Here is a 13,113-nt window from a genome sequence, read left to right on the forward strand (position 1 = left end):
TGCTGCTTGGCCTGCTGTGTTCATCCAGCCCTGCACCTTGTTGTCTCGGATTCTCCAGCATCTGCAGTTCCTACTATCTCTGATTGGGTTTAAATCCCACCTGCTCCAGAGGTTGATTAAAAAATCAGGTTAATAGTAATTTTAAAAAAATACGCAGACCTAGCGATGGGTCTGTAAAACCATCTATTCAACTGGGACTAGCCTATGCCTGCCACAAATAGTTTGTTTTTCTTTATTCATCCACAGGATGAGGGTGTCGCTGGCTAGGCAGCATTTATTGCCCATCCCTAATTGCCCAGAGGGCAGTTCAGAGTCAACCACATTGTTGTGGGTCTGGAGTCACATGTTGGCCAGACCAGGTAAGGATGACAGTTTCCCTCCCTAAAGAACATTAGTGAACCAGATGGGTTTTTCCTGACAATCGACACTGGATTCGTGGTCATCATTAGACTCTTAATTCCAGATATTTATTGAATTCAAATTCCACCATCTGCCAGGGCGGGATTCGAACCCGGGTCCCCAGAACATTATCTGGGTCTCTGGATGAACAGTCCAGCGATAATACCACTAGGCCACTGCCTCCCAAAATAGTGGCTCTACTTTGGTGTTCAACAATAAATAATGTCCTTTTCCTGATTTATTACACATTCCTAGCAACTTGCTTCTTTTTAAACATCCCAAAGATGACAAAAAAGGAAGGTGCTCATGGGAGGAAAGGTCTTGTAACATTCTCTATCATGAGGGACAAAATAAAGGACTAAAGGCAAACAAATCACCAGGACCTGATAGTCTGAATCCAAGAGTTTTAAAGGAAGTGGCTGCAGAGATAGTGGAGGCTTGACAGAGTAAATGCTGAGAGGATGTTTCCCCTCATGGGAGAGTCTACAGCCAGAGGGGCATAGTCTCAGAATAAAGAGGCATCAACTTAAGGCTGAGATGAGGAATTTCTTCTCTCAGAGGGCTTTGGAACACCTTGGCAGAGACAGCTCTGGGGGCAGAGTCCTTGTGTATGGTTAAGGCTGAGACAGGTAGATTCTTGATCCGTCAGGGAATCAATGGTTATGAGGAAAGGGCAGGGAAGTGGACGTGAGGAATGTTGGATCAGCCATGATCCTATTGAACGGCACAGCAAGCACGAAGGGCTGATGTGCCTATTTCTGCTCATAGCTTTTATGTTCTTTTCTACAATTTTGGTCCCCATATTTAAGAAGGGATATACTGGCTTTGAAGGCATTTGGGAATAAAAGGATTGATTTGTTAAGAATGGCTAAACAGGTTAGGCCTTTAATCATTGGAGTGTAGAAGAATGAGGAGTGATCATATTGAAATCTATAAGATTCTGAGGGATGCTGACAGGGTAGATGTTGAGAAAATGTTTCCGCTGGTGGGAGAATCTCTAATGAAGGCACACACTTACAGAATAAGGGGACACTGATTTAAACCTGAGCAGGAATTTCATCTACGAGAGGGTAGTGAATGACTGGAATTCTCTACCTCAGACAGTTGTCACAATTGGATCACTGAAAATATTCAAAGAAGAGGGAGATAGATTTTTGAAATATCAGGAAGTTGAGGTCTGTGAGGAGCTAGCACCAAGGAAATGTTGAGGCCCGGGACAGATTAGCCATGATTTTGTTGAATTGCTGGAGGGGCTGAAGGGCCACTCCTGCTCTTATTCCTTATATTCTACGTTCTCAGGTGCTAATGAATTTTACAATTTTAAGCTCTCATTATATATATTTTAAAAACTCTTGAATAAATTATTTTGTAAAGGGATCACATTTTACAAGTTTTTAGATGTCTTATTTCTGGAAAAAGTAGCCTTTTTGAAAAACCAAAGGAAGACTGTTGCACATCTTTACATTCCCAGCTATCTCTACACAACTGAAATTTTCTCTTCTTCATTTCCTGAACCGTCTCTGAATTTCCTTAATGGTTCTATACTAAGATAGATTCAAACCTCCCTCCTTGCATGCCCTTCAATTTTCTGCTCTCCACTGGGGATACTGTGTAGTTTCATGGCTTCTAACAGTCTTCTATCACATGACCGCTGTGGTCAATCTTTAATTGTGACCCTTTGTAGCAGTAACTGCAAAAAATAATCCGGTCCTCACTTAGGATATGGAATCAGGCACTTTCCCAAAGGCCTCCTGATAATAATTGAAGCAAGAATCCAGCTAAAGTGAAAACTAATTAGAAAATCTAAAAGACTCATCTCAATTTACACAGCCCAACGCTGACAGAATACAGTTTTGAATTGAACTGAATTGAATTAGGTTTATTCTTACATGTGCTCACATGACTACAGTGAAAAGTTTACATGTCGCCACTTAATGGCGCCAGCTTAGGTACGAAGCTACCTGAGTACACAATCTTAGCACAAAGTAGAAAAATAAAGAAAACAAAGTTAAAATGTTAAATATTACAGTTCTCGTTACTAAAAAGTAGAAGAACAAGGAAGCACAGCTAATAGTTCAACACCACAGTCATGCTGGGCTCGCACACCTCACAAGAGCTCGATCTTGCCCCGTTGCTGGCCCGAGCTGTTGGATCTCACCGCCTGGCAGCCTGGTCCTGCTCTTGCCGCCAGCCACCATTTTTGAACCCATTCCGATTCTGAAGAGAACTTTGACTTACCTCTTGTGAGCTTGTGAGGAGTTTTCTGCTCTGGACCTGGCGGCACTTGCGAAGAATGCTCCCCCTTGACAGGCTCAAGATTCTGTTTGTTAACAGGCATTGGTTCTGGTAGGACCTGTTTTGGCAAACCTTTAAAAAACCAAGCACCAGAACGCTTCCAGACCTGGAGTGAAAAATTGAATTTAGTAGACAACAAAAAAATTCAGACTGTCAAATGCAACACAAAAACATCATTTTGAATGTTGTGCTCATCAAGGCAAAGAATCTAAGTTCTGTGAATGGAATAAATTTCTACTCTAGATATCTAGTGCTAGTATCAAGTACTAGAAACTTCCAGACCATATGTAAGATGGTTTAGATTGCCCCCTTGTGAGATATCCTTGAATGAATTGCAATCGCTGTGACATTATGTACCAGGTTTCCATTCCTCAGTACTTACATCATTTTGAGTTTGTTTACACTCTTTAAGCAGTCAGATTCCCCAATTGGACCAGTTAACACAGTGTAGTCATGACAGCTTCAATAAATAGGACAGTATTTGACAGAAGAAAAACATTTGAATGTGAGACAAAGTCTTGCAAGAACACAGCAATAAGTTAATAGAGGGAATGTGGGGAAGAGTGGTTAGACTCTTAATAAGTATTTCAGATCATCTTTTAAAAGGAAGAGGAGGCTCAAAGAGAAGGGAGTGAAATCGTTAAAAGTGAGATGAAAGACTGAATGGAATTAGCGTCATAGAATCATACATCACGGGAACAGACCCTTTGGTCCAACCAGTCCATGCCGAACATAATCCCAAACTAAGCTAGTCCCATCTGCCTGCTCCTGATCCATATCCCTCCAAATCTTTCCTATTCATGCATCCATCCAAATGTCTTTCAAACATTGTAATTGTACCCGCATCTACCACTTTCTCAGGGAGTTCATTCCACACACGACCCATCCTCTGTAAAAAATTTACCTCTTGTCTTTTTTAAATCTCTCTCCTCTCATCTTAAAAATGTGCTGAAATTCCCCATCCTAGGGAAAAGACAACTACCATCAACTCTATCTATACCTCTCATTATTTTATAAACTCCTGTCAGGTCACCTCTCAACCTCCTACGCTCCAGTGAAAAAAGTCCCAGTCTATCCAGCCTTTCCTTATAACTCAAACTTTCCATACCCAGCAACATTCTGGTAAATCTCTTCTGAACCCTCTTCAGCTTAATTGAAATCACAGAAACAAGACAATCAGGCAAACCAGTCAATCCAGGACCCTTACACTACTGCTCATCAGAATCTATCAGCATAGCCCTCAAATCACTTCTCCCTCATGTGCTAATCTAACCTTTGCAATTACATATTTAGTAAATAATTACACCAGAATTGAGATAAACAAATGACAATTTGGAGGTCGATGAGAAAAATGAGAAAGTAAATAGTGGAAGTGTTATAAAATATGGGATAACACAGTATGGAGCTGGAGGAACACAGCAGGCCAGGCAGCATCAAAGCAGCAGGAAAGTTGACGTTTCAGGTCGGGACCCTTCTTCAGAAAAATGTATCCATCCATCCCTCCAAACCTTTCCTATTCATGTATCCATCCAAATGTCTTTTAAATGTTGTAATTGTACCTGCATCTACCACCTCTGACTTTTCTGAAGAAGGGTCCCGACCCGAAACGTCAACTTTCCTGCTCCTCTGATGCTGCCTGGTCTGCTGTGCTCCTCCAGCTCCACACTGTGTTATCGCTGACTCCAGCATCTGCAGTTCTAACAACCTCTTATTAAATATGGGGTTGGTTTTATAATGGCATTGACTAGGTGTTTGTGGGAGCTTGAAAAGATTGTATGTTAAAATAGGAAGAGATCTTAACTCCCACATTTCATTTCAAGGAGATTTGGAATCACTACTTAGCAGAAAGGAGTGGAAATTGAATGGCAGGTGTCTATCACTTTTAATCTGGCTGGATGATTGAGGGAGAGACATGCTAACTGGGGGATGGTGGACACGTTTGGGAGGCCCTAGCATGAAAGAAGCTCCATTATCAGAGAATCTCTTCAGCTCCTTGTACTTGTATTTTAAAATTGCTATCTGCCAGTCTGGGCTGGAGAATGCACAAGTCAGCTCTGTTAACAACCACTTGTTCTCTTCTGGCTGGAGGCATTAAATTGTGTATGTGCACACCCACACCTTATGTTTCAGTCGTCTGTTTAGAATCTGTGTGTGCAAGAGGACTGGAGAGAGACCAGTGTAATGCAAATTTTCATTAAGGACAGACAGAGCTATTTGGCTAATTACAAGCAATTAAGTTTAACATCTGTGGAAGGGCAAATGTTGAATTTTAGTTAAAGTTAAAATTACCACATACTTAGATGAACCAAACAACAGTTAAGAATGAGCCAACACAAATTTCAGACAGGAAGACTGCCCTTGTGAATCTGAAGTTCCTTAAGGAAGTGGATGAAGGAAATTGTTAGAGAAGATTAGAGGCTGTGGAATTGGGGGTGCACAGCAAATAGATTCAAAACTGCTAGACAGGTGGCAACAAAAGACCTTAAAAGGAGTTTCTAAGAGTTGTTGGAAGTGGGTAATGTTCTGGTTTCATCAAGATTCTGTTCTGGGACCCATTTTTGTGCACTGTGTACATCAGGGCTGCAGGGAGTGGAGTCCAATTATATTGAGGCCATAGTGAATATTTCTGAGGACCAAAGAAATCCAAAGGCATTTTGATAAAAGACAATATAATGCACAAACCAGTGACTAATGGAATTAAATGTCCATCTATTCTAAGTCTCCATTGGTTACATAATTTGAAATTGATTTGGGTTGCGGGGGAGAAGATCAGATGTGAGTGGACAGAGAAATTTAGAAGTTCAGGTCAACAAGACATTAAATACAAATTGATAATGCCAATAGAAAAAAAAACAATGGTAAGATGGAGTATCGTAGCCAGGAGTGATGCCGAAACAATTACAGCACTGTGAACACTTCTGGGTTCAACATTATAGTAAGGCTGTAATTGGAAAGACATCAGACTCACTTAGATGGTTTACCGAAATACAACGTGAAGATGCGAAATTTGTTAAATAATAAGTACGATACTTTTAAGCTGGAAACCTGAAATAAAACAGAAAGTGCTGGAAATACTCAGCAGTTCTGGCAGCATCTGTGGAGTCAGAAATAGAGGTAACATTTTGAGTCCAATATGATTTTTCTTTGGAGCTGAAAATTTCTGAAATAATTCCATTTTCATTAGAATCATAGAATCTTTGCAGCACAAAAGAAGGCCATTCAATCCATGCTGTGGTGCTCCGACTCCCCTAAGAAGCCATTTATGTACTGTCACTCCAATACCCATACCATTCATCCCTGCACATCTCTGCTCTTCAGATGATGACAATATTTTTAAAAAGGCAGAAAAATATTGCAGCACAGAAGGAGACCACTCTGCTCATTCTGTCAGCACCAGCCAGAAAAAAAAGGGGCTTGGGAAATTTAAGCCAAATTTTATTTGTATTTTAATGTATTGCCCACTTTTAATCATCTAACTGCTTCCATACCTTTTATATTAATGAATATGGACCAATTGTGGTGGAGTCCTGTTTGTGGAGTTTGTGTCATGGTAGTGATATGGAACATCAGAGAAGCGTCCTGATTAAAGTCACGTGGAAGAACTGAATTATGGGATTAGAATGCAAGGCAAGATGGTCAATTCAGTCAAATCATAGCCTTCCCAAAATGAGCAAGGTCTGCAACTAAGTTAAACTGTGCAACAGTGCTTGATTCAAACTGTGGTCTCTTAAGGTGGCAAATATACCTCCACCAGATTGATCCCATGAAGGTGATAAACGCCAGACTGATCTTGTTAAATTGGTATTTATTTGAGTTGGCCTTGGGAGAAGTCCTGGATAGAAGATATCAGACAGGAGGCACTGCATTGGACATGGATAAGTAGAAAACAATTAAATAGATCAAAACTAGATATGACTTTAGCTGGCATGTACACATGGAAAGAAAAGAACTTACAGGAACTTGGAACAGGGGTAGGTAATAGCTCCTCCACCCCACTGAAAAAAATTGGCAATGAGTTGACAGGCCTACAGTGGGCCTGCCCCATAGCCATAAAGGATCAAACATCAGCCCCAGCAGTGCTAGTGCTTCTTAGTGGGTACTGCAGGGACTGCAGACAGGCACACATTGATGGCCCAGTGGATTCTGGAGTACGTTAGAGAGGGGGCTTTAAGCAGGGTTTTTTTTTAGCACCTTAGGCTGTGTTTTAAAGTACATGCAGGTGGGAAGTGAGTGCTGTTTACTCAGGGAAGAGTCCCGGATGGGCAGAAGGTAACTAGCATCCCGCCCCGCTCCCCTAAAGATCATACACTCTTTCTTCCCAGCACTTGTCGATACGAGTGAATTCCCAAGTTACGCCCAGCTTTGCATGCAATTTGTTTTCAGGCATGTGAAATGCAACTTTGGGTAACTGAGCTTTAAACAAGCTCAACTTGAGTCACAGGTAGAAAAGATAGTGAAGAAGGCTGAAAACAAGAAACGCTGGGAGATCACAGCAGGTCAGGCAGCATCCATGGAGAAAAAGCAAGCTAATGTTTTGAGCCTAGATGACTGTTCATCAGAACCAGCATTTTTTGTTTTCAGTACAGATTCCAGCATCTGCAGTAACCTGTTCCTACATGGTGAAGAACACATTTGGCACACTTGCTTTTATTGGTCAGTTCATTGAGTGTAAGAGTTGGGAAGTCTTGTTATGGCTGTACAGGACATTGGTTAGGTCACTTTTGGAATACTGCATTCAATTCTGGTCTCCCTGCCTTAGGAAGGATGTTGTGACATTTGAAAGGGTTCAAAAAAGATTTACAACAATGTTACCGGGATTCGAGGCTTTGAGCTATAGGGAGAGGCTGAATAGACTGGGGCTATTTTTCCTGGAGCGTCAGAGGCTGAGGAGTGAACTTAAAGAAGTTCATAAAATCATGAGGGGCATGGACTGGGTGAATAACCAAGGTCTTTTCCATCGAGTAGGGGAGTCCAAAACTAGATGGCATAGGTTTAAGGTGAGAGGGGAAAGATTTAAAAGGGACCTAAGGGGCAATTTTTTCACGCAGAAGGTGGTGCATGTATGGAATGAGCTGCCAGAGGAATTGGTGGAGGCTGGTAGAATTACAACATTTAAAAGACAGGTGGATGGGTACATGAAAAGGAAGGGTTCAGAGGGATAGGGGCCAAATGCTGGCAAATGGGACCAGATTAATTTAGGATATCTGGTTGGCATGGATAGTTGGGCTGAAGGGTCTGTTTCCATGCTGTACATCTCTATGACTCTATGAACCAAAATAATTTATTTACATATGGTGTGTAGGCAGTGGTTTTGAAGACCAGCTATCCTCTGTATTATGGGATGAGCTCAGGGATAGGTGGGAAGGTAGTGGGTTATGTGCGTGGGCTATATTACATGCTCCCTATGCCAAAAACACACCTGCTAGGGGCAAGTGATATCTAGCTTTTGATAACTGCACTGGGTAGAATGGTCTGGTAACCATACTGAAGATGCACACAGAGTGTCTACTGAAGGGTTTAAGGTCTCAGACAGCTAAGCAGCTGGTGTCATCATAAGCATAGACTATTGTTAAGAGTTTTGATAAAGATCTGTCTCATTTAATGGAAGTTGAGTGCAAAGCTTGCTTTTTGTCATTGACACACAGAGTATGGGGCCAGGACCCTAAAAGGGTAGTGAGACCCTCCCCCACGTTCAAGAGTCTTACTCACACATTGGGACAATGAGCAGATTCCATGTTGTAGGTTCAATGTGTGTCTTTCTCTATTGCTGCTCAGCACCTATTCCCAGCGATATTCAATTTGGGATGTATTCCTTCTGATAGAATCACATACACCTTAAGGATCATCAAGAGATTCACACTCCCTTCACAAAGATCCAAATTATTCCATTTTCAAATCAGTGATTTATGTTGTAATGAATGTAACTTCACATATACAGCAAAGGAACAAGTGTGGTAAGCATCAACATTTTTATTGTGTAGTACCATATGGCCAATAAAAGGGTTTATTCAGTTATAGACTTATTGAGGAATGCATTGGTGCTGTGAGAGTTCCTTTTATAGTTTGACAATGTGAGCACTGAGATTTAGTGCATAAGTAGCTGCAGCACCAGCTCATTTGAGTGTGGTATCTGTTCTCTGGGGAGCAAAAGGCTGTGCTGAAATCTTTAATTCCATTTAAATCTAATTCCCATCCCCAAGGTAGCCTCACACAGAGCAATCCAGCTGCTATCTGAGCAGTTTCACATGGAATTCAGAGGTTGGGGTGATGTTTGGCTGATCCCCCCTCCTGGGTACATTCTGATGATTTTCCTATTACCAGACTGTTCTGATCTGCTAGCTGAGAATGCCTTGTGGTGGCTGACTGTTCAGTCAAAACTGAAGCTTTGTTAGAAGAATCCTCAGCATCAACCTTACTTTTTATTACATATTTTAAAGAGGCCACCAGTGATCAAGTAAAATGTGATAAAATACATATGTGCGAATGAAATGAGTGCATAGAGGCTGGTATCCTGGATCACCAAATCACCCCTTTTTTTTAACATGTGTACAATACACAGACTGAGGTCAGCCAGCTCGGAGTCAGTCCCCTCAACTGAATCCCCAATTTATATTGGTCAGCCTGGGCTCCCTGATTGGCTCAGGTTAACAACCTCATTCAAGGATCTCGTAGTCAACGAGATCCAAATGGTTCTAACCATTACAGTAAAGAATGGATTTTTTTTTGGGTGAATACACCAGCAGGTCCCACGCAGATTAAGTGATCTGAATGGACTTGACAAGGTCCTGTATCCAGTAGTTTGTGTGAACTCCACCAAATCAGTACCTATACCCTCGTCCCAGGAGGACACTGAAATGGTGGCTGCTAGCAGAGTTCTCACATCTCATTTAGATGATCTGGAATGGGCTGGAAGCAGAGGGGAGACCAACTGGCCACATCCCACTAACCAGAATAATAATGCAAATCATTAGGAATCACAAAGCTGGGGATGAGGAATTGCAGATCTAGTAGTCGCACGTCCTCCGTTAATTAGATTTCTCCCGTGTCCCCACAAACTGAGCACTTCCCCCATTGCAAAAGGAGAAGGAAGCCATCTGTGGGACATTGTGGGTTAAAAGTAGACCAGTGACTGGTGTGGTAACTTTTGGGAAAGTGATAAGTTTGCTGGTTCGTTGGCAGGCTCATTGAACCTTTAGCTCCAATTTTAACTCTCACAGCCATCAAGGAGGGAGGAGTGAAGGGCCGAAGAGACCAGATTCCTTGTCATTGGACTGTGGCATTTTAGCTCTCAGGTTTCATTTACAGTTCTGGTTCCAGCCTCCTGTTTAAAACTGGAACACATGATGTAAAATCCATTCAGCAGTAAACTGAGAGGTTGGATGGGAAGTGGGTGGCTGACACTTCTTGGAATCCAGTGGAATAGGCATTGGCATAAGGGTGGGCCTGGTGGGGTCTTTCTAAGTAGGCCCCCGGTCGGAGACTAGTCTGGGGCCGAAAGGTTCAAAAATTCCTTGAAGGAAATTAACCAAAATTGTTGTGTGCCTAAGGTTGTGTGATGGTTGTTTTGGTTTTGCAACATTTCTCACCTTGTATTTCAAAGTGCAGGAACATTACCAAGGCTATGATCTCAGGCTGTGTCAGCGTATTGACAGTGATTGTTCAGCATTTGCTGGTTTCATATGGTTACAACACTTGCAGCATGATCAGGAATTGTGAGATGCTTTGTTCCCCCAAGGAGTGACACTTCCGTAACAACAACAGAAAACTAAAACTAACTTATTTGAAAACCCAAACTTAAAAGTCATGGAGTCATTACATCGTAGAGGAAGGACATTCAGCCTATCAAGTACATGCTAGATGACGGTCTGTCCAATTTAAAACAAATATGTACTCATTCATGGTTTGTGCACATTGCTGGCTATGCTTGCATTTATTGCCCTTGAGAAGGCAGTAGTGAGTTTCTACATTTTCCCAATGACTGATGTTAAGCTTACTGGCTTGTAGTTTGCTGCTTTCTGTTTCCCTCCCTTTTTGAATAAAGGAGTTACATTGGCTATCTTCCAATCTAATGGACTGTCCCTGATTCAAGGGATTTTTGGAAAATTAAAACCAATGATCAATTATCTCACTAGCCACTTCTCTGAACATCTTGAGAAGAAATCCATCAGGACTGGGCATTTGTCAGCCCACAGATACAGCAATATACTCAATACAATTTCTCTGGTGATTGTAATTTTCCTGGGTTTCTCCTTCCATTTCATTTTGTATTTATTGCTGTTTCTGGGATCTTATTTGTGTGCTCTATAACAAAGACTGATGCAAAATAGCTGATCAATTTAACTGCCATTTCCTTACTTTCTATTACTGATTCTCCAGCCTTGTTTTCTATTGGACAAATGCTCACTTTGTTCATTATTTTCTTCTTTAAGTATTTACTCTGACCAACTGTTTTGTATTTCTAGCTGGGCCTCTCTCATTCTCTGATCTTTCCCCTCTTATTATCTTTGGGGTACTCGTTGCTGTCTTTCATATTCCATCCAAGCTCTTTGTACGATTATAGACTCTTTCTTTTAGTTCGATACTTTCGTTAACATTTCTAATTAACCACAGACAGTGGATCCATCCCTTGGAATTATACTTACTTGTTGGAATATGTCTATTGTGTGCATTCTGAAATATCCCCCTAAAAGTCTCTTGACCTGTCCCTTAACCTAATTTGCCAATTTACTTCAGGCAACTTTGTTTTATGTCCTCATAATTTTCTATTTAAATTTTAAACAATAGTCTTGGACCCACTCCTCTCTCCCTCACACTGTTCAATTATGTTATGGCCACTAACAAAGGTGTCATTAATCAAAAACAAAAACAGAAAATTGGTGGAAAAGCTCAGCAGGTCTGGTAACATCTTGAAGAGAAATCAGAGTTAAATTTTTAGGTTCAGTGATCCTTCCTCAGAACTTACCAATTATTAATCATTGTTATTAATCAATCCTATCTCATTGCACAATACCACATCTAAAATGGCTTTTCTCTCTGATTAGCTCCAGAAATATGCTGTTCCAAGAAACTATCCTGAAAATCTATGAATTTCTCATCAAGGCTCCCTTTGCATGGACTTTTCTATTCAATACCCAAAGTCCTATGATTATTGCCATGACTTTCTGGTATGGTCTCATTAATTTCCTCCTTTATGATCCACCCTACCACATGATTATTGCTAGGAGCCTACACAGCACTCCCATGTCTTTACCATTTCTATTTACGCTATCAGTTCATCTGTTTTGTTTGAATGTTACATACATTCAAATACAGAGTCTTTAGCTTTATCCTTTCATCACCTTTGTAAATTCTAACCTTAACTGATGGTTGACTCTTGGATTCATACTTTCTATCCCTTCCTGTCACTGTCTGTTTATCATTTCCTGTATTAGTACCTTTGTCCTTGCCTCCTCAGCAGCCTGTCAAGACCCTCACATTCTTCCGAAAGTGCAGTAACCGGAACTAGATGCAATACTAATTATGACTGAACCTCAGCTTTGGAGTGGCTCAACGTAACCTCTTGATGTGGTATTGTGCAATGAGATAGGACTGATTAATGACGATGATTAATAATTGGTAAATTCTGAGGAAGGATCACCAATATCTCTAATTATCAAGCCTAATATTCAATATGCCTCGCTAACTATTCTCTCAGTATGTCCTACCACCTTCAAGGATCTTGAAAAACACCTACCACTTATCCAAGTGACTCTGGTCCTGCTACTCTATATGCCTCATTTTTATTTAAATCAGCCTTATGTATGGTTCTTTATCAATCACTTTCTTAAAAATCCATACAGAAAACATACATTGCTTCTCCCTCACTAACGTTCTCTGTTATTTCCTCAAAAAGTTCATTTTGATTAGACAAGCACAGTTTGCCTTGTACAAATCTATGCTGGCTCCTTAATTAACTCAAACCTATCCAAGTGCTTGTTAGTTTGTTTCCCCTAATTATTGTTTCTAAACCTTAACCACCGCTGATGTTAAACCAGTGCTTCCCAAAACTTTTCCCTCTGTTATCCCATTTCGCAACCTGAAAATTGTCAGTAAACCCTTGATATGAACTGAGAGAGGAGCAGTGCAGCTGCGATAACTTGGTTAGAACTCCAGAGCAGCCATTGCTGCCCCTGAACCTTCATCTCCAAAATTTTCAGCTCACAACCCCACTTGGGATTCCTACCCACACTGTGTGGGTAAGCTGACTAGAAATATCCGAAAAGTTTCAGTAAATTCTCTATCTCACTTACATCTTTGGCTTGTCCTACATGTTGCTATATTGGAATATAGCTGGTTCAGGAGCACAGGGGCAGCAGTGTGGGAAGGCTCCGGTCATTTGAACCCACACCTTAAATGTGGGTTTTTGTTTGCCAGTCACAC

The 13,113-nt window shown here is 41.1% G+C and overlaps 1 protein-coding gene across 1 annotated transcript in view; it reads right to left on the bottom strand.

The window, feature by feature from the left end:
* LOC109920806 (rabphilin-3A-like) overlaps positions 1 to 13,113 on the bottom strand; it is a 220,963-nt gene that overhangs the window by 78,413 nt on the left and 129,437 nt on the right. Inside the window, exon 6 of the mRNA XM_048611789.1 lies at positions 2,638 to 2,800. Within this exon, the coding sequence (XP_048467746.1) occupies positions 2,638 to 2,800 (163 nt within the window). The remainder of the gene's footprint in view (positions 1 to 2,637; positions 2,801 to 13,113) is intronic.

The sequence above is a fragment of the Rhincodon typus genome, chromosome 24, assembly GCF_021869965.1.
Source record: "Rhincodon typus isolate 14 chromosome 24, sRhiTyp1.1, whole genome shotgun sequence".
Taxonomy (NCBI): domain Eukaryota; kingdom Metazoa; phylum Chordata; class Chondrichthyes; order Orectolobiformes; family Rhincodontidae; genus Rhincodon; species Rhincodon typus.